Source organism: Myotis myotis, unplaced genomic scaffold (genome assembly GCF_014108235.1).
Source record: "Myotis myotis isolate mMyoMyo1 unplaced genomic scaffold, mMyoMyo1.p scaffold_m19_p_10, whole genome shotgun sequence".
In the NCBI taxonomy this organism is placed as follows: Eukaryota; Metazoa; Chordata; class Mammalia; order Chiroptera; family Vespertilionidae; genus Myotis; species Myotis myotis.
The window spans coordinates 42638008-42660012 of record NW_023416314.1 but is presented as its reverse complement, the minus strand read 5'-3'; the positions used below and the strand labels follow the sequence as shown (position 1 = coordinate 42660012).

Below are 22005 nucleotides of genomic sequence, written 5' to 3'. Positions count from 1 at the left end.
AAACCCTGTCTGTAATTTTTCTATTTTAAAAATAAAAGAACTCTTTTGTGGTGAAGAATAACATTTGAAGTATTTTTCTTAGATAATAGTATGAAAGGTGCAGTAGGGTTAAAGACCTGTTTTACCTAACAACAATGTACTTTATACAATTCTCCACATTAAGAGCACCTAGAGATAATACAATATTTGACACCTAGGATTAGTACACATGCCATATATTAGCTAGCAAGATTTAAGAAAATATTTGATTTATTCCTATTAAAAACAGGCATCTTCCATTTATTAAAATCCTGCACAGCACTTATAAACGTATAAATGCTACTACTGGATACCCTGGAGACAGGAATTAATCCTTAACAAATTTCAGAGTTTATTTTTTCATCCACAAGAAGCCATAACTTTATTAATGATAGAAAGAGTGCAAATTTCAAGTCAAGCTGCAGTTACTGTTTTCAAGTCCTGAATTCTATTGATCTATTTTTATACCTGTAAAAAACATTTTATAATAAATTTATATGTATATGCTTTTGTATATTCCATATTCCTCTTTGTCAATTTAATTAGTAATTCTTACATATTTATTATTTCATTTATTTGGCTTAGCATTATTTAGTATTAGTAGGTCATTGCTTTTTGCTTTTTTTAAATATATTTTTTATTATTGATAGTATTACAGATAGCTCCCATCAGAATTTCTTTCTAAAAGTCTTTTTGTTTAAGTACCTTGAGATATAATTCTACTATTTTATTAATTTTCCATTTTATAAGTAATAAATTACTCTTCTTTTCTGGCCATTTAATCTTTCTGATCTATCCTGGATAACTATGTCACTTATCTCTCTACACTTTGGGTATTTCATTCAAGAAAGGAAGAAAATAATCATTATATTCCATAGGAGAAATCCATTAAATACTTCAAAATGCGCATCTGAGATAATTTAGGTTGAATCAACAAACCCCTAATGAAACTACACTCAGCTGACTTCAGAATCAGAGTTCATAAGCCCCTTACTGAGCTACAAATATGCTGCCATTCGACCTTATAACCTTTCTTTAAAGTCTTTTCCCACAACCTTTAGTGATAAGAGAGCAAAGGATGAGACAGATCCCTGGAAGCCAGCCAGCTCTGGTCCCTAAAGCCTCTAGTAGAGGAGTTATGGGCTTTGTAATGGGTGTGAAGGTGGAGGATGAGGATCAACACCATACTATGAAGCCAAGAGGAGACTGGTGCTCACACCCTGAATTGGAAGGAGAATGGGATATACTCATAGGATCTGTTTCAGAGAGAGATTTGTTTCCCAAGCTCTTGATTTTGAGAGCCTTGGTTCTTGTTCCTTGGGCTTTGACAATGTCTGACCCTCATGCCCAAGGTCTAGAGAAAAGTCATTTTCCTCACACTGTGGATCTATAGAAAAATTTCTTTGGAAACCTAGAGTTCTATCTCTATGGATTAAAAACAAACAACAACAACAAAAAACAACACCTTGTATTAAACCAAAGGTTATTCTTTACCGAGTAGCCAACTGTTTCTTGTTTATTCATTGTTCTTCTACTTCAGTGATCAAATATCTTCTTCCTCATCCAAGAATCCTGTTTATGCTAGGTTATGTAGCCTAATCCAGGCAGTCTTTCCTAAATTTATTAAGGGAGAAAAAACTAAATAACGCATGTGAAGGTGACAGCCCAGGAAAATTGATCCACAAAAGACTGAGATTTAATTATACACATAGGATGCTTCTCTACCTTTCCTCACCACCATATCAACTAGATTTGAGCATAACAAAAAGGTGACAGGTCCAGACAATGTTTCAAGATGAATTCTTAGGGAAGCCCAAGACAACAAGAGCATCAAAACAAATAAAAACAACAACAAGGACACTAAAAAAATTTAAAGTCTCTGACATCTATGGCTACAACAAACATTAAACCGTTCTCCAACTCCTAGTCTGATTAACATCGATTAATCTATTCCTTAGTTTGATCACAAATGCTGGTTTAAAATAAGTTGTAAAACAAAGTATAAGTAGGACAGAAAATCAAGAAGAGAGCTCAGAGCAATATTCCCAAAGTAGCCAGTTTCTTCTATAGTCATAGAGAAATAGACAGAGAGAGAGTTCCTGGGAAGCAAGGGATGTAAGTGTATTCTGTCATTCTTCTCGGTGAAATCACCCTCAGGTATTGTACTTTGGGATTAAGGGCATAGTCCTATTGCGGATCCCTTACTACTCTCTTCAGCTTCCTGAAGTAACCATATATGTGTTTTGTCTCACTTGGAAAACTAACATGCAGAGAGTTTGAAATTACTTCTTAAGGAAGATAGAACTGGCTGAGATTCTATGTCAGTTATATTTTTTAATCCTTACCTGAGAATATGTTTTTATTGATTAGAGAGAGAGAGAGAGAGAGAGAGAGAGAGAGAGAGAGAGAGAGAAACACTGATTGGTTGCTTCCTACAAGTGCCCAATGGGGGAACAAACTCAAAACATGACCTGGAATCAAACTCACGTTTTGTTGTGGGTTTGATTCCTGAGCTTTCCTTCTTTTGTGAGAAGGCTGCTATCACTAATGTGTGGAGCAAAGTAAATGTGGAAGAAGCTGAAGGTCAAGCTGGGCAGGTAGGAACTGGGATTCAATGCATGGGCGAGGATGGTGAATATGAACTTTGACATTTGATCAGGAAAGTTGTTTAAGATTTTTGAGTCTTTGATTTCCCATCTGCTATAGCTCCATAGCATGTACCCTGACCTAGAATCAAACCCACAACTTTTTGATGTCTGGGACGATGCTCCAATGAACTGAGCTACCCAGTCATAACTGTATTTTTTTTATTTTTTGAGGCCCTGTTTTTGTCTTTGTCACTATCCTTAACACAAATATTAAGGTGTTTTGGCTGGAACTTTCTCCCTATCTTGGATTTAGCTCCTCTCTCTGCATCTTACTGGTGAAGGAGAATGGGAGAAATAAATGTCATCCTGGAAAATGACATGAGGAGACAAAAGGGGAAATGGATAAAAAATTGTGCTGAGAATGAAAAGGAAGCCGACAAAAGAAGATATCCCAGGAACCAGGTTATAAACCAGAGTGCGCTCTTCATTGCTGACCCTTTTCTGGCCTGACTCCACCCCCAAGGAACAGCTCAGCCTTAACCAATCAGTTCCAAGTACTAGGGAAAACAAAGGGCCAGGGGGTGAGCAGTAAAGAATAAAAGGCTACCCCTTCCAGCAGCAGACACACGTGCTTTTGACACCTCTGTGATCTCCATAAGCTCTCAGACCGGCATCATGGTGCATTTTACCGGTGAGGAGAAGACTGCTGTCACTAATGTGTGGAGCAAAGTAAATGTGGAAGAGGCTGGAGGCGAAGTGCTGGGCAGGTAGGAACTGGGATTGAGTGCATGGGTGAGGATGGTGAATATGAGCCTTGAAAATTGATCAGGAAAATTGCTTAAGATTTTTGAGTCTTTGATTGCCCATATGCTATGGTTCCATCCTATAGGCTCCTGGTCGTCTACCCCTGGACCCAGAGATTCTTTGACAACTTTGGCAACCTGTCCTCTTCTTCTGCCATAATGGGCAACCCCAAGGTCAAAGCTCATGGCAAGAAGGTGTTGACATCCTTTGGAGATGCTATTAAGAACATGGACAACCTCAAGAGTGCTTTTGCTAAGCTGAGTGAGCTGCATTGCGACAAGCTGCATGTGGATCCTGAGAATTTCAGGGTGAGTTCAGAGAATGTTCATGTGCTTTTTTTTCTTATTTAACTTTTGGGATAATAATGGAAATTGAGTCTTTGTTTGGGAAAACTAACGAAGATCTCATAAATTATGGGTCATGGAGTTAGGAGGGCAGGCCTCCAGTGGGCATAACCAAGGCCACCTTGATTCAGAACTAGTGACACTAAAGAGTGATGAGTAGCCTGAGTTTGCTTAAAACTTTTCAGAAACTCTTGTCAGAACTGTGTTTATCTTAGGGAATAATATCAGAGAACAGCAAACTTGTTTAAGGAGGAAAGGAATTTAGCTTTTGGTAGGTAAAGTCCTATCAGGGAAGAAGAAATGCATTATTTTATGTGGTCTCTGATGATTGAAATTTAGGAAGAGATTTTGGAGAAAGATTTTTAGACAGAATGTCTCAAAAATACAAGTCATCTAAATATGTTCCGTTACTTGTTGGTATTGTGACCAAGTGGAGGCTTGTTCTGGCAATGGTTGGAAACTTTAACTAAACTCACTCTGAAAGCCCATGCATAAGGAGTTTAATGTTCAGTGTTGGCAGGGAGTTTTGCTATTAAGCCATTCTTTTTTCTACAACTTGTGTTGGAAACTTCTACTCAACATGCTTCTTTGTCATTTTGTCTTTTACCTAACAGCTCCTGGGCAATGTGATGGTGATTATTCTGGCTTCTCATTTTGGCAAGGAATTCACCCCTGATGTGCAGGCTGCTTGGCAGAAGCTGGTGGCTGGTGTTGCCAATGCCATGGCCCACAAGTACCACTGAGTCCTCTTTCCAGTTCACCAGTGCCCATTTGTGTCCCCATTACCTTCCTTCTGCAAATGGGAACTGGAGTTTGTCTTGACAGCACAACTTCTGTTTAATAAAGCATTCTATTCCATAATCAGAATTTATATTGTATCTTTTCCATCTTTTACTCTTGTGTTAGAGGAGCAAAGGTTCATTGGCTAAGGGGTGGGGAGAGACATAAGAAGAAACAGCTCTTTTGAGAAGTGTGCATTGTGGGAGGATTCTAGAATGTCTGGGAGGATGGCAAGATGGGTAAAAGTTTTCTGGGGTGGGGAAATGGATAATTACGTGAGCATGCACTTACAGTGCAGTGTGACAAAATCTTATGTATGGGGGAAAGAAGGAGGTGGTAAGCAGCGCCTAAGAAAAAAACAAAGTAGATTTGTGTACATGTCAGAGTTCAGACTGTGGGTGGTGGGCACACAATGCAATATGCAGACAATGTATTATAGAATTGTGTACTTGAAACATATATAATCTTATCAACTAATGTCACTCCAATACATTTAATAAAAATTAAAAAGAAAAAAAGAAAAAAAAATGTTGTAGGGATCCAGGTCTAGGCTTGGGTTACTATTTCAACTCACTCTGACGTGAATTTTAAATCACTTAACTTGTCATATGTCTGATGAGATAAAATTGGAGATAAAAAATGGGTTGAGGAATGGCTGGGAGTATTCCAGAAAAAGTCTCTATTAATCAACAATAGCCTGCACTTTCTTGAAGGGTTCCACTTTCTTACTGAGGAGCCAACGCTAAGACACATGAAAGCATTGTGCATTATCATCTGGTTGAATATAACATACACAAAAATAAGTTAGAATTTAGATATTATGTAAATTTTAAGGGGAAATAATGGCCAAGACTTCATGTAGGAGATACGATAATAACAAAGGCTCAGAGTCTAAATCAGCAAGCTAGGGTTTAGTGACTTGCATGAAAATGTCTATCTGGAACTAGAGGAGAGAGTACACATAGGTAGAGTATTAGGAAAGACTAAGTAATGGGAGGCCATAAATAAATAAATAAATAAATAAATAAATAAATAAATAAATAACTTTTCTTTTTCTTTTATTTTTTTACTATTACTATCCGCAAGAGTAAACAATAAATCTTTTTAGAATTTTAAATGACTCAAGTAATAATACTGGGAGGGGAGATGCTTAATGCACACAAATGTAAATTCAAAATTGCAGAGACTAGACATGGATTCTAGTGGACTAAACCCAAGAAGAGCAGTGAGGTCTGCAAAAAGTAAAGAATGAGCAAAGATAGAGTGAGGAGGCATGGTATCTGGTTGACTGGGGCGGATGGGAAGGAAGGAGGTAATGATAGATGACTGAAAGCTCCCAGCTCTGTAAATCTAACAAGAAGAGGCCACGCACTCACCTGTGGATCCTTGGGTAGGAGTGGCATTAATGGAATCACTTTTGGAGGAGTTACTGCTAGTTTGCTTAAGAAGACTTGACTTTCAGTCCTTGAGTCAAATTCTCATATAAAGGCTTGAGAACCTTTACACTCTATAAGTTTGAGTGTCATTTCTTGGCAAATTTAACTCTTGCCTCCACACAGTGATCAGAACTTGCCGTATGAATTACCTTCTAATCTCACCTTATGTTTCCACAATAAGGATGAGAGACCAATGATGTATTGTAGTTAAAGGCTGTCAACAGCACTGGTCTTTCTAAGCTATATGGCCTCTCATTATGCCCCTAAACAGAGTAAACAGAGGCTATTCATGGCACTAGACCTTTTTACCCAGTCAGTCAACTAATGAGAGCTATGTACATTTTCAATCAATCAACCTCTTATCTTTCTTACCCCTCATCTATTATTCTGAACCTGAATAATAGGGCTCAAGGATGTTGATGATGGAGTGGTAGGTTGATGATACATTCTTTACCCCTTAGGGGCCTGGATTTAGATCTAGGTTTTGTCAGTTTAACATAATTGAAAACAGCTTTATAATTAATACATATGGACACACACAGTTGCATACAGGCAGGGCTGGATAACTCAGCTCTTTAATAGATGAAAGGATGACTACTCATTTTTGGTAGGCAATAAAATACACCTGAGCAAAATAATGTTGTGGTGAACAGAATATTCTTGGAATATTAAACTAGCAAAGAATGCAGAGGGTTTTCAGAATATGTCATTACCAGGATTAAAATTTCATAATGGCTTTTCACTCCCTACCACTGAAGACAAGTTCTACATTATTTGGTTTATGGTTTCTCTGTCACAATGCTTCAGGCCAGTCTCACCTTTACTATGTACATATCAACCACATGTGCCCATTATTTATATCTTTTGCATATCACAGGTTTGTTTGCCTTCCTCAGAGGTTTGGATTTACTATTCCAACTTTCAGACTTTCTATCCCAATATTTTCCCATGGTAGATTCCTTTTTTTTAAATAGTCTGGCCCCAGTTCAAATACTACCTCCTTAGAGAGACTATTCATGATGTATTATGCCCCTCTCTCATTAAATCCAATATTAATTTTCTTCAGAGCAAATAATGTTTGAAATAATTTTGTTAATGGCTTATTTATCCATTTCCTATATCTTCCATCTACAATTTTTTTTTAAATATATTTTATTGATTTTTTACAAAGAGGAAGGAAGAGAGATAGAGAGTTAGAAACATCGATGGGAGAGACACATCGATCAGCTGCCTCCTGCACATCTCCTACTGGGGATGTGCCCGCAACCCAGGTACATGCCCTTGACCGGTATCGAACCCAGGACCTTTCAGTCCGCAGGCTGATGCTCTATCCACTGAGCCAAACCGGTTTCAGACATCTACAAATTATTAATCTTAAAGAAAAGTTATTTTCTCTTCCTCATTTGTCTTAAGTCCCCAGTATTTGGACCAATTATGATGTGCACATATTCAACAAATAGTTATTGAATGAATGCTTGAGAATACATGAGAATGAATGTTTGAAAAAACATGGATGTCTCCTGTAAAGAAATAACTTATAAGGTGAGGACTTATGCAATGTCAGAAGCAATGACATGGAGAAAATGGGAGGATCAGAGAGCTATACACAAAAAGACATTTTGGAAGGTATTGCCTCAAAAATATAAGATAAAAGCAAGAGTTACAGATGATTTTTGATTCATTGGGTTTCTGGGAAAATGGGAGATTGTTTGCAGAGGGTTCTTAAAAATTCATTAGTTTGAGGAGGAGTAAGTAAGATTCACACTACCTGATAAGTTAGAGGATAAACTAATTTGAAGCTAGAGGTACCCTGCATTAAAAATTCACAGGTAACTTTTTAATCTGCTCTTTCATATGATTATCAGGTCTGGCCACAGGGGCAAATAATCAAGCCAGATTTCCAAAGCTTCAGACACCAGGCTTTAGCAAGGGATCAGTGGATTTCCTCGCTGTGCTCAAGATTGCCTCTTTTTTTCCTCCACTTCACTGATCTCTGATCTTAAAGAGAACCCTCTCGGTTTTGTCTCAAATTCTTATCTGTCTTTCACATGAAGTCTTCCCCATTTCCCCAAGAACAGATAACAGCCTCACAACTATGTCAAGTAGACTGACAGGATTACTTCTCTAATAGCAGAAACTCAGCTCTAATGTAGTGGGTTGAACTTAAAATTTTAGAGCACTCTGTAAATATACATGGAAGTAGATTTTTTAAGGGTTATTTTGTAAAGGATTTATTTCAGAGAAAAACAAACGAAGCAGCTTCCTGGAGCTCTAAATACAGGAGTAACAGACTCTGAAGGAAAATATCAAATGAACCAGTTCCTCTTCCATTGGAAGTGTTTGTTTACTGTTTCTAATAGTTTTTGTTGGGGCCATGAGTATACCACACAAAATAAAGGCTAAAAATGAGATGATCTTAAAAGATGCAGAAAAAGCATTTGCTAAGATACCACATCCATTTATGATTTTAAAAATTTACCAAAATGGGTATAAAAGGAAAGGAATGCAACACAATAAAGATCATATGTGACAAACTTTTAACTAATGTCAGACTTAATGGTGAAAAACTGAAAGCTCTTCCTCTGAGATCAGGAACAAGACAGAGATACCTGCTTTCACCACTCTTACTCAACATAGTCCTGGAAATCCTAGCTAGAGCAGTCAGGCAAGATAAATAAATAAAAGGCACCCAAATTGGGAATGAAGTACAAGTGTTACTTTTTGCAGATTACATAATTCTTTATATAAAGAAGCTCTAAAGACTCCATCATGCAACTTCATAATTTGCATTTTATTTGATCTGCAGTTCTTTGTTTCAGGGGCAAATAAGTTAGATTTCCAAAGCTTCAGAACCCTGCTCAGATAGCATCTGAGATTATACACCACTCACAGAGGGGAGGAAAATTAGTAGAAACTCTGACTCTGTCACATTGTAAGTGTGTCCTTTCAAAAACTGCAGTGAATCAGAGATAAACTTATTTAAAGTGCAGTGATGTCCCTGGTATGACTGTGTGGGCTACTAGCCAAAGAAAAAAGAACCTCTGTCTCTTTAGAGCTGTTTGGCATGCACACAGGAGAAAGCAAAGAGGTGCTTCCTGATGTTAGTTCTTAATCTAAGACCAGTTGAAAAGTGGACTAAGCAAGAAACAACATCATTTTTCAAATGATAACAGTAATAGCAGTAGTAGTGAAGACTACTACATAATTATAATAATAATAATAATGAGTGTTCTGCTAAGAATTCTTCTGTAATTGTCTTCAGTTCTATTTTAATAACGAGCTATTAAGTGTGAGAATCCCAGGGATTATATGTTGAGCTGTGAAAGTGTGTGTGTGTGTGTGTGTGTGTGTGTGTGTGTGTGTTATTTTAACAAGAAAAAAATAACAGGGCCATAAAATAAATATACATTTGGGTCATACATTTAGAAAGAACATACACTTGGGAATTCTAAAGATATAGGAGAGTTCTGATGGGAGAAATGGGTAGGAGGGGCAAGAACTCCTCAGAACCAAACAATTATATGGGCCCGAGTAAAGATTGCAGGGTAGGCAAGGGATCTGGATAGAGGCAGATTACCAACGTGGGGATCTGGAAGAAAAAAATTAACTGAGGTGTTCAGATGGAAAGGTCCAGGATATATTTCTAATTCCCTTCTGCTTATGGAAACACATTTTCTAAAAGCCACTGGTTTGTTACAAGCCCTTATGAGGATAGATTAGAACGGGAGGGGTTGGAGGTCAGAGGAAGGGATGACTCTTTTCAAAGTCAACTCCAAAGACCTGCTCCTGGGCTTTATTAAAAACTTCATGGTGTACGTGGTGAGAGCTGCCTCGATAAACTGATTGCATTGCCACCAGGAGAGAGACAGGGTCCAAGTGTGTACATTGGCTGTAGCATTACGAGGAAGAGAGGTCCTTATAAACTGTTCATAGAGATGGGGATTGGGGATTTATGTGGGGAAATGAAATAGAAGGAGCTCAGAATCCAGCTCAGAGCAACAGATAAGCACTGTGAGAGCAAAAGGAAAAGGAAAGAAATTGCACAGAATAGTTAGAAAGGACCGATCTCAGGGGTATTTGTATAACTAGATGTTAATACCTGTTATAGGCAATAGTGCGAAGTGGTGGACAGGAAAGTTAGAAAGATGAGTCTGGCTCTGCTGAGTAGATTAGAGACCATACTGATATCAGGTTTACAAATCTCTACCAATTTCTCATGCCTTCGAGCAGTGGTTCTCAACCTTGGCTGCACATTAGAATCACCTGGGGATCTTTTTAAAATCCTGATTTCTGGGCCTCATTCTCCGGAAATCCTGTTTCTTTGTTATGGGGGCGGGGGAGCACAACATTAGTAACAAAGAAACAGAATTTCTAGAGGATGAGGCCCAGAAATCAGGATTTTAAAAAGATTCCCAGGTGATTCTAATGTGCAGCCAAGGTTGGGAACCACTGCCTTAGTGTGTAATATCCACTCTAACCTGTGCCCATCTCTCCATCTTTGCTTCCTCCAACTCTTCCCTCCATGTATTTTACTCCGACCTTGTAATGCCTTTCTCTAAATGAAATTCCAAATTTTTTTTCTTTCTTTTCTGTTTTTTTTTTCTTACTTCTTTCATTCATTTTTTTTCTCTCCAGCCTCAGAGATTTTCACTTGCTTTTTCTGCTCCCAGGAACTTGTTTCTCTAAACTACTTACACCTGGCTTAATCTTGTCATTAAGGACTCACTTTGGATATAAGTTTAGGACATCTTTCCTTATATTATTTTTCTCTAGTCACTTGCTACCATGCCATCAGATGTCTTTTTTGCCTGTCATAAAACACCATCTGAAATTCTTTATTCATTTACTCGTTTAATTATTAGTGTCAGTCTTCTCTGCCCACTAGAATGTGAGTATCCTGGGACTTGACCAACTGTTTTGTTCTCCCAAGATTTCCAGTGTTGAAAACAACACATGGCGTGATTAAACCTCAATAAATCTTTGATTTTTTAAATAAAAGGTGAGTGATTGGAAAATAGTAGGTGTTTGTGATGATGATATAGCATTGGTGTGATAAACATTTAGATGACAGATGGAGCAGGGAGATGGGAATATATTGGAAGTGTGGAACAGCAATAAGCAAGAAAGAATCAAAAAGTCTGTGTAAGTGATTGTCTAAAGTGGTGAAAGAAAAGCAGGAGTTAGAGGTAACTGCCAGAATCACTGTCTGGTTTTCTGGAAAGACAGGAGGAGGCTATTTACCAGCATTCAGAGTTGGAGGTGCCCTAGGTCTGAGGGATTTCAATGCACATACACTGTTGGAGGTGAGCATTAGCACCAGTAGGGGGCAAATACCCTGAGCCAGGCCTTTGGCCCAAGCCCACAACTAAGTAAAAGTAAAATTCCTTGCAGTGGTAAAAGTTTTCATTTCTTTCTTTTCATTTGCCTCTTCTCTTGAAGCAAATCTTTTGGGGATTGATTCAAACTCTTTTCTTTATATCTCTGTTCCAAGGTACTCACATCAATAGAGCTTGGCACTGAGAGATCACAGATAATCAAGGTTGTCATGGTAAAATAGCTTTTGGCCCTTAGTAATTCTTTTCCACATTTCACACTGAGTCTTTTCTAAGCTGAAGTGATGAAAGTCTATTACTATCAAGTGGACAGGAAGGATTTCTATTGTAAAAACAAAACCTCAGTGCTAATATATTGGGTTGAACTCTTTACATTTTAAAATAACTCTGTAAAAACATGTATAGGTTTTCTTTGTTTGTTTGTAAGATTAATATTGGAGAAAAAGAAACAAGCCTAGAACTCAAAATGTGTGAGCAATAAACTCTGAGAGAAAAACAACAAAATAAGCCTTTGCCTCTCTCACTGGAAGACCCAAAGATGCTTGTTTGACATACATGAGAACAAAGTACCTTAAATCATGGCGGCAGTAATGTGTGGTATACTGTCATTGAAGATTGCCCTGCCTGATTGATATGAGAAAAAGTTAAACACACAAAGGAGTGTGGATCCCAGCATATGCTAGGGGCAAATCCCTTAATCCATAGCCACTTCCATGGAGTCCTCTAATGCTCTATTCTTTGAACACAGGAGCCTCCATAACCCCCAACACTTGATTGTGTATGTTCTGACACAAATGAGTAGATACATGGTATAGGCCAGATACACTTGTCCATAGAATCAGAGTGAAATAAATTTGCACAGACAAGTGCATATATTATTAATAGAACCAAACAACAATAGGAAAATGTTCAATTCTTCTCTAAATTATCCAGTTCTGACCTGTCCTGTTTCTAAACTGATGCTGGATTAGGGCTGTTCTGTTTACAAGAACTATAAAAATATGAACCTTATCTAAGCTTTAGAAAAATTGGTAACCTAGTTGAACTGTGGCTTATTCCATACCCTAGGTGGACAACAGAATGTCTTGCAAACACCTGACACAATGTCCAACAGATCTCTAATTCTTACCCTTCCTAATTTTAGTCATGCCTCATGGTCAGCCTAGAGGTCACCAGAGATAGTGGTGGTGGGGAGCTTGAGATATGAGTTGCATAGTAGAAGCAGGAGAAAGAACAGCAGAATTCCTCTGATAGAGTGACCTAACACTATCAGTGACACAAATGTCCACCTTCCCTTGTAACCACCCCTGGTGATGACAATGCACCCTTGACCAATAGTCTCATTTCATTGGAAGAATCAAGGGGCTGGGGGCCAAAAATGAGGAATAAAAGGCCAGACAGAGAAGCAGCAGTACGGATTTGCTTCTGGCTCATCTGTGATCAATAGAAAGCTCCAAGACACCATGGTGCATTTTACTGCTGAGGAGAAGGCTGCTGTTGCTAGCCTTTGGGCCAAGGTGAATGTAGAGGTGGCTGGAGGTGAGGTCCTGGGAAGGTAAGTACTGGAAAGATAAAAGAGGCAGAAAGTGTTTCTGAAAGAGAAATTGATCAGGTCTCTTAAATATTCTGACTTCCCATCTCGTCTATGACTGTGTTCATCCCATAGGCTTCTAGTTGTCTACCCCTGGACTCAGAGGTTCTTTGACACTTTTGGCAACTTATCCTCTGAAACTGCAATAATGGGCAACCCCAAGGTCAGGGCCCATGGCAAGAAGGTGCTGACCTCCTTCGGAAATGCTGTTAAGCATATGGATGACCTCAAGAGCACCTATTCTCAGCTGAGTGAGCTGCACTGTGACAGACTGCATGTGGATCCTGAGAACTTCAAGGTGAGTTCTGAGCATGCTTGTATTTTGTTCTTTTGTCCTAGTTATTTGTGTCATGCATATGTTAGGAAACATAGGCATTTAAGTCTTATCCTATATAGGTAATTGTAGAAATAAATATTTCAGGAAAGAGCTAGATTTTGGTAGTTAAGTGGTTTCAAATGTAAGACCAAATAGAGTAATGACTATGACTAGGAAAGACCACTGGTCTGATATTTCAAAAAAAAACATTGCATTGTTGTGAAAAGCAGTGGCCAAAACTGAGCTAAATGTTTTTGGCTTAGAAAATACAAATTGAGCCAGGTAGAAAGCATCTTGCCTTGGTTAATTTAAATTTTCTATAAATATGGATGATTATATCGCTGCATGGTTCTTGATGATAGAACCAGAACTAAGTAGGGCAAAGTAAGAGCAATCTTTTCAATGGATGGCTGTGTTCCTTCCTACTTCCCCTATTAGCAGTGATGAAATGCTGTTGTATACATAGCACAGCATTCTTTGTCATGTAAGTATGCAAATAATTTACATATATGTAATATCTGGGGACTTAGATTGCTCATATTGAGACACCTTGCAGCACTATAAGCATACTTTAATAAAAAAGAAAGATACTCTGAAGGAAAGAAGCATTTCGTAGCAATATCATAGCAATGTTCTAGGGTGATGAACTGGCAGGACAAATAAGAGAAGCATTGAACCCAATAGCAGTACACAATTGGGAACTGAAGCCAACATCAAGCCCATAATGATGCACTTGTGTGGGATCATGACCCTTAAAGATGTTCAAACTCTTATCAGAAAGGAAATGGGTACTGTCCATATTTTGGTCTTCTGTTTACAATATGCTAATTTCTTTTTATCCCCAATCTCTCCCCAGCTCCTAGGCAATATGATATTGATTGTCTTGGCAACACAGTTCGGCAGGGAGTTTACCCCCCAGATGCAGGCTGCCTGGCAGAAGCTGACAACTGCTGTGGCTAATGCTCTGGCCTACAAGTACCACTGAGTCACCTGTCCAACTCTGTGAGTGCCTACCAGAAGGTCCTATATTCCAAGAGTCCACTTCCTGAACAATGGGACCAATGCCTTTGCCTCTAGACTTAACTCCTACATGATAAAAATAAAATAAAAATTATGCCTTATAAAGAATATCCTTGTCTTCTCTTTCTGTTTGTCTTTTATGTTGATTCAGCTAAAATAAAGCACTCTTATGATAATGAGAGTATTAGATTGGTAGTTTGGGGATGATAGAGAAGAAACTCTTGTGAGGCTCTATAATATAAGAGTGGCCCAAATGGAGCAGTTACTTCTAGGAATGAAAGTAGGTTCTTGAACTGGACAATGTCTTTAGAAAAAGGGAGGTAATAAAGGTACTCTTAAGACATACAATGCAATAGTTGATTGTGAGTAGGGCATGCTAGGACTTAGTATGAGTCCCATGTATGTTATCCTAATATATAAAAAGCCAGGGGCTGTCACGACCAAAACATCCAGACGGACGACCCAACAGCAGACTGTGTGGGGCAACCAGGCTGGCAGGGGGGGAGTTGGGGGCAACCAGGCTGGCAGGGGGCAGTTGGGAGTGACCAGGTCTGCAGGGGGGGGCAGTGAGGGCCAACCAGGCCAGTAACGGGGGGAAATTAGGGGTGACAAGGCCGGCAGAGGGGGGCAGTTGGGCGACCAGGCCAGCAGAGGGGGGTAGTTGGGGGAAACAGGCCAACAGAGGGGGGCAGTTGGGCATGACCAGGCTGGCAGGTGGGGCAGTAAGGGGCAACCAGGCCTGGGGGGGCGGGGGGCAGTTAGGGGCAAATTTCATGCACCAGGCCTCTAGTTATTTGTATAAATTTATAATAGAACTCGTTTTAAGCTATAGTTCATTTCCATTTAACATAAGAAATATTTTTATCAGTTATAATGCAGTGAAGTTGGAGCTTCCCACAGACCCAGTCAAGGGCTATGTTATAAAGGAGAGGGACATAAAAATAGGGAATTTGTGGGAAACTGATCCACATGTGGTTATATAATTTAAAACATAGCACCTATCTTGAGCATAGCCATTGGGGTTTGCTGTGATTATAGTAAAGTGATAGGTAAAGGACTGAACTTGCAGACACAATGAAACTAAGAAAAAATAAGTAAGGAACCATTGTAGCAAATATTCCATAGAACTTAATAAATACACAGTAAAATAGAGAATGGAGAAGTCACAAATGAAAGCCAGGTTTCCTGTCTGGTGAATGAAAAGAAGAAAATCTATTGACAAAACAGAAAATGCCTAGAAGTCTCTTGGTTGGATATGGCTCTGAGCACAACAACTTTTGTAGAAATCACTTCAAATTCCTGTACCCTAAAGGAGTTCATCTCCATCAAACAAAAAGTACATGAAATGCTAAAGGGTCTTATTGAACAGAAGAAGAAGAAGAAGGAGAAGAAGAAGAAGAAGAAGAAGAAGAAGAAGAAGAAGAAGAAGAAGAAGAAGAAGAAGAAGAAGAAGAAGAAGAAGAAATCAAAAACATGAACAATAAAATGGCAATCAATACATATCTATCAACGATTGAATCTACAAACAAAATGAGCAAGCAAAATTTTTGTTGGCTGCTAAATAGAAGGGAGATTGGGAGCCTATAAAAGGTGAAGGGATTAAGAAGTACAAATTGGAGAGAAGAACCAGATGGCTGCATAGGTAAGCGCCTGTACTTTCTGCCTCCCACAACCACATCAAAATTACAACTAAAATACAGAACAACTATCATCCAGAACCACGGGAAATCTGGCTGAGTGGAAGTACTACAACTAGAGAGGTAAAGAAGAAAGCACACTGAGACTGGTAGGAGGTGCAGAGGCACAGAACGGGCTGGTCTGGCACCCAGGTGTGCTGCTTTTTTAATCTCAAGGGAGATCACCTCTGTGGAGGCTGCCAAGAGGAGTGAGGGGTACCTGCCCTACACCAAATGCCCAGCCCAGGGTCCTAGAGCAGGGGAAAGAAGGCCCTACAGGCAACAAGAAATACGGACTGTAAAAACCAGTTCCGATTGGGGCTCAGTGACACACAGGCTGCTGGAGACCCAGCTGTTCCTCTTAAAAGGCCAGCACCATGAACTGAATTTATAAGCTTCTGCTTGCTCTCAGCTCTAGTGCCAGACAAGGCTCTGGGGGACCCAGACACATACAGGAGAAACTGGACTGTCTGGCATTGGGGCAGGAACTCGGGGGCAGCTTCCTTCCAGACAGAGGTGCTCCCAGAGGTCATTGTTCCCATGCTGGGACCTTCCTGGTGCTGGGCTGACTGGTAGCCATTTCTGTTTGCTCTGCTCTGGTGATTCCCTGAGACCCTGCCCCACCCAAGTTACACCCCCACCCAAGCTGTGCACGGTGACTTTTGCATATGAATGACCTATCCTTTCTCAGTTTAAAACCTGTCAAACAAGTTGCAGCTGGGTCAGGGATCACCAAACCTATCAATAAAAGGCCCAAGGCCAGCACCAGCACCAGCCTGCCTTGCTTCACAGATGGGCCTCTTCTGGGCACTTCCAAACCTGATACAAAGAGGAGGGATCTGCAGATCTCTCCGTAGCTCCTGCTGGGTGGCCCCAGGCAGTGGCTAACTTTGCACCTCCCTGGAAACCCAAGAGCCAGTGTACCCAGTGGTCAGTGTGAGACCACACCAGATTTCAACTCTTCATATCCATAAGTGACACACTCAAGGGGCAGACTCAGTGAGCACCAAAGCCCCACTGAAGCAGTTCTGCTCTGTAAGGGTGTCTCCTGTATAGCAGCTCTCCCTCTGCAGTGGAGCTGGTCTCCACAGCCAATTGGCCTGGAGGTCAATTCCTCCCAGTGACACCAACAGCAATCAAGGCTCAACTACAACAAAACTGTGCACACAGCTCACAAAGGGGTGCACCAAGAGTGTTCACCTCAGGTGACTGGGGAGGCTGAACCACTGGGCCCTATAGGACACCTACTACACAGTCTCTATCAACTCAAGGAGACTTAGCAGCTACCCAATACATAGAAACAAACACAGGGAAGCAGCCAAAATTTGGAGACAAAGAAACATGTCAAAGTGATGAATAGCAAGAACCTACAACCAAGATTACTCTATGCAGAAAAGCTATCATTTAGAATTGAAGGTCAGATAAAGAGCTTCACAGAGAAGAAAAAGTTAAAGGAGTTCATCACCACCAAACCAGTATTATATGAAATGCTGAAGGGTATTCTTTAAGAAGAGGAAGAAGAAGAAAAAGGTAAAGATAAAAAATTATGAACAATAAAGTGATGACAAATACATATCTATCAACAAGTGAATCTAAAAATCCAATGAATAAAAACCTGATGAACAGAATAAACTGGTGAATGGAATAGAATCAGGGGTATGGAAATGAAACAGACTAATGATTCTCAAAGCGAAGGAGTACGGGGGGGTGCAATAAGAGATTAGACAAAGATCTTATATACATGTATGCATTACCTATGGATACAAACAATAGGGTGGTAAGGGCCTGGGGTGGGGTGGAAACTGGGTAGATTGGAGCTATGAGGTGGGGGGGGGAAGAGAAACATCTGTAATAATCTCAACAATAAAGATTAAAGAGAAGAAGAAGAAGAAGAAGAAGAAGAAGAAGAAGAAGAAGAAGAAGAAGAAGAAGGAGAAGAAGAAGAAGAAGAAGAAGAAGGAGAAGAAGAAGAAGAAGGAGGAGGAGGAGGAAAAAAAGAAGAAGAAGAAGAAGAAGAAGAAGAAGAAGAAGAAGAAGAAGAAGAACTAGAAGAAGAAGAAGAAGAACTAGAAGAAGAAGAAGAAATTGGTTGTTACAGAATAGTTATGGGGATGCAAAGTATAGCATAGGATATATAGTCAATAATATTCTAATAACTAGGCATGGTGTTGGACAGGTGTGGGATTTATTGGGATGATCACATATCCTATCTAATAATAGGCAAACATGGTAATTAACCATAACTGCGCTACCCTTCCCATTGGCTAATCAGGGCGATATGCAAATTAACTGCCAACCAAGATGGCAGCCAGGCAGCTGAAGTGAACAGGAGGCTTGCTTGCTCCAGTGAAGGAGGAAGCCAACGTTCCCCGCCTGCCGCTGCTGGTTTCTGAGCTGCAGTCTAAGAAATAATGTTGCAATTATAGAAGCTAAACAAGCTCCAGAAACCTGCTTTCATCCAGCTTCGGCCTCAGAGCTTAGAGCAGCAGTGATGGCAACAATGTTTCAATTATAGAAGCCAAACAAACCAAGATACCTGCTTTCAGCAGCAGAGGTCTCAGAGCTGGAGCCAAGCCTCAGAGCTAAAGCCGGCTCTCAGTTCCAGTGACAGACATAGAAGGTAAATAAAGCCCAGAATAAATAAATAAATAAATAAATAAATAAATAAATAAATAAATAAATAAATAAATAAATGAAAAACAGAAAAAAAGGAGAGGTTGGGAGCTTCAGTCGCCCGCCAGCCTGAAAATGGCCCTCAGCCCCTCACCCAGACTGGCCAGACTCCCACCCTGAAGGGGGTGTGACCAGCTGCAAACAGCCATCATCCCCTCATCCAAGCTGGTCAGGCCCCCCAGCAGGACCCCCACCCTGATCCGGGACACACTTCAGGGCAAACCAGCCAGCCCCCACCCGTGCACCAGGCCTCTATCCTATATAGTAAAAGGGTAATATGCCTCTCAGCACTGGGATCAGCAGAGCTGTGAGGCCTCCCAGCACCGGGATTAGCAGAGCTGCAAGGCTTCCCAGCACTGGGATCAGCAGAGCCCCGAGGCCTCCTGTCCCCTGGAGCAGTGTGACAGGGGGCAGCGCCCAAACCCCCTGATCGCCCTGCGGCTCTGTGTGTGACAGGGAGCGGGGCCACAACCTCCCTATCCGCCCTGCTCTGTTCGTGACAGGGGAAGGCGCCCCAACCCCCTGATCGGCCCTGTTCTGTGCCTGATAGGGGGGAGCTCCCCAACCCCCTGATTGGCCGGCTCTGTATGTGACAGGAGTGGCATCACAACCCCCTGATCCGCCCTGCTCTGTGCATGACAGGGGGTGGTGCTGCAACCTCCCCATCGGCCCTGCCTTGAGTATGATAGGGGGCGGCGCCCCAACCCCGCAATCAGCCTTACCCTGAGCGTGACTGGGGGTGGCATCGCAACCTCCTGATCCGCCCTGCTCTGTGCATGACAGGGGGTGGCGCCCCAACTCCCCAATCGGCCCTGCTCTGAGCCCGACCAGGGGCTGTGGGGCAGGCACCTAGGGATTGGGCCTGCCCTCTGCCACCCGGAAGCGGGCCTAAGCCAGCAGGTCCTTATCTCCCTGGGGTCCCAGACTGTGAGAGGGCACAAGTGGGGCTGAGGGACACTCCCCCCTCCCGCCCCCGCCAGTGCACAAATTTTTGTGCACCGGGCCGCTAGCTAAGTTATATAATGTCTGGTCACTGGGGAGTAAAAACATTTTTTTTTCATTTAAAAATTCCTGTACCCAGGTCCTTGGCATAGAAGTGAAGAGTCAGGGCTTTGGGGTATAATGAATAAAGATCAAATTACATCCCCATTGACTTGCAAAGTATTATTTAAAAATTCTTGGTTTGTAAAATGTGATCATGATTCTAATTTCACCAATACATTCCAAGTTCTCTAGGAGGTATTTATAGGCAGCATTGTCTGTCATTTTTGAAAGGTAGTGGTGATGGTTTATACCAGAAGTGAGGAACATCTGGCCTGCAGGCCATATAAGGCCCCAGAAATCATTTGGTCTGGCCCTGCCAAACATTAGGGGCAAGTTAAATAAATGTTTGACCAAATATAGCAGGCTAATTTTTAAGTTAGTAATTTTGTTTGGCCCACAAATGGTGTTATAACTACCCAAATGGCCCTTGGCAGAAAAAAAAAGCTCCCCACCCCTTATTTATACCATGTATTATGATGTGTGCCTCTGTGCCCTGTTTCACTGTGTATTCTTAACTTGGTTGTATTTTATCTGAGCTCAAGACCGATAAATCTAACTATGTGCTTCACATCCAATTTTGGATTGTTCCGGAGCACATCAAATATAGTATGTCCAAGGCTGAACCCCTGATCTCTTGCTAACTTATTCCTGCTAACTAAGCCTTCTTCTTTCGTACCTCACTTCAGCAACTAATACATCATTCATTGCTTAAGCCTAAACATACAGATGGCATTTTTTACTTCCCTCCTTTACTACAATACCATCCTTTTTGTCTCTTACTTATTCTACCCCTAAAATCCATTTATACACTGAAGCCAGAACAATTTTTTTGTTTTGTTTTGTTTGTAATCCTCACCTGAGGATATGTTTTGCATTGATGAGAGAGAGAGAGAGAAAGAGAGAGAGAGAGAGGAGAGAGAGAGAGAGAGAGAGAGAGAGAGAGAGAGAGAGAGAGAGAGAGAGAGAGAGATGGAGAGAGAGAGGGAGAGAGAAACATAGATTGTTTGCCTCCCATACTTGCTCTGACCAGGGACAGAACCTACAACCTGGGCATGTGCCCTGACTGGAATCAAACATCTGATCCCTCATATGAATGGGATGATGCTCTAACCAACTGAGCCACACCCGCCATGGCCGGAATTATTCTTAAAAAATACAAATCAAATCATGACACCCCCTTCCTTGAAATTTTCAAACTTTTTTTTCCCAGCTTAAGGTTAAAGAAAAATATTCTGTAACTGAATTTAAAGATCATTTATGGCTCCTCTGTACCCTTCTATCATATAATCCCCTCCCCTTATGATCTGAATTATAGTCACACTGTTCACATTTTTATATAAAAATCATGTAGTTTGAATTATTGTGTGGTTACTTTTAAACATTTTTAAAAATATATATATTTTTTTATTGATTTCAGAGGAAAGGGGGAGAGAGATAGAAATATCAATGAAGAGAGAGAATCATTGACCAGCTCCCTCCTCCACACCCCCTACAGGGGACTGAGCCCACAACCCAGGCATGTGCCCTGACTGGAAATTGAACTGTGACCTCTTGGTTCATAGGTCAATGTTCAACCACTGAGATACTCCATCCAGACTTTATATTATTTTCTCTTCTTTTTACATTTAATTTCATTCTCTTCCTTTGAATTGGTTTCCTCCTTCCTCCTTTCTACCTTCTTTCCATTTTATTTTTCTTTGAGAGCATAGCTGGAGAAATTTCTCCACTGGAATTTCTTTCCCTGACCCCTATCAGGCTTCAGGCTTAATCTGGCTGAATAAGGTAAATCTTTCCTTTCTTTTCCTTTCCTTTCCTTTCCTTTCCTTTCCTTTCTTCCTTTCCTTTCCTTTCCTTTCCTTTCCTTTCCTTTCCTTTCCTTTCCTTTCCTTTCCTTTCCTTTCCTTTCCTTTCCTTTCCTTTCCTTTCTTTTCAATTTATCTGCATTCTTACTTTAGTCAGATCATAAGTATTTTTAAAATGTAAATTTTTATTGATTTCAGAGAAGAAGGGAGAGGGAGAGAGAGATAGAAACATCAATGATGAGAGAGAATCATTGATTGGATGCCTCCTATATGCCCTTCACTGGGGATGGAACCTGCAACCCAGGCATGTGCCCTGACAGAGAATCAAACTGTGACCTCCTGGTTCATAGGTTGATAGTCAACCACTTAGCCAAGCCAGCTGGCAGATCATCAGTTTAAACAATTACGTTCTAGGTATCAGATATTTTTCTTTATTAGATTTCCTCCATTATCATTTATGCTCCCAAATCTATTTTAGTAGTTGGTAAAGAAACAATGTTTATTATTTTTCATTATTCTAATGGGCATTCATTTTAAGGAAGAAATGGAAAAAAGAGTGTTTTAACTGTATTTACCCAAG

At 40.5% G+C, this 22005-nt stretch overlaps 2 protein-coding genes across 2 annotated transcripts; both read left to right on the top strand.

Annotated features, from left to right (window-relative positions):
• Positions 1-3234: 3234 nt before the first annotated feature.
• On the top strand, positions 3235-4621 carry HBE1 (hemoglobin subunit epsilon 1). Its single transcript, XM_036322359.1, has 3 exons — positions 3235-3373; positions 3496-3718; positions 4369-4621. Exons 1-3 carry the CDS (start codon positions 3282-3284, stop codon positions 4495-4497), a joined length of 444 nt encoding a protein of 147 aa, XP_036178252.1. The 5' UTR covers positions 3235-3281; the 3' UTR covers positions 4498-4621.
• An 8145-nt stretch (positions 4622-12766) lies between these two features.
• On the top strand, positions 12767-14195 carry LOC118663053 (hemoglobin subunit epsilon-2). The gene is made up of 3 exons (XM_036322345.1): positions 12767-12858; positions 12970-13192; positions 14067-14195. The coding sequence occupies exons 1-3, from the start codon at positions 12767-12769 to the stop codon at positions 14193-14195; spliced, it is 444 nt and encodes a 147-aa protein (XP_036178238.1).
• Positions 14196-22005: the final 7810 nt, after the last annotated feature.

What these genes read in the sequence shown, in the direction of transcription:
- LOC118663053 (XM_036322345.1), top strand. Translation starts at nt 12,767, where the DNA reads ATGGTGCATTTTACTGCTGAGGAGAAGGCTGCTGTTGCTAGCCTTTGG. An exon ending in GGAGGTGAGGTCCTGGGAAG is followed by an intron (nt 12,859 to 12,969) that starts GTAAGTACTGGA and finishes TTCATCCCATAG; the next exon opens with GCTTCTAGTTGTCTACCCCT. An exon ending in TGGATCCTGAGAACTTCAAG is followed by an intron (nt 13,193 to 14,066) that starts GTGAGTTCTGAG and finishes ATCTCTCCCCAG; the next exon opens with CTCCTAGGCAATATGATATT.
- HBE1 (XM_036322359.1), top strand. Translation starts at nt 3,282, where the DNA reads ATGGTGCATTTTACCGGTGAGGAGAAGACTGCTGTCACTAATGTGTGG. An exon ending in GGAGGCGAAGTGCTGGGCAG is followed by an intron (nt 3,374 to 3,495) that starts GTAGGAACTGGG and finishes TCCATCCTATAG; the next exon opens with GCTCCTGGTCGTCTACCCCT. An exon ending in TGGATCCTGAGAATTTCAGG is followed by an intron (nt 3,719 to 4,368) that starts GTGAGTTCAGAG and finishes TTTACCTAACAG; the next exon opens with CTCCTGGGCAATGTGATGGT.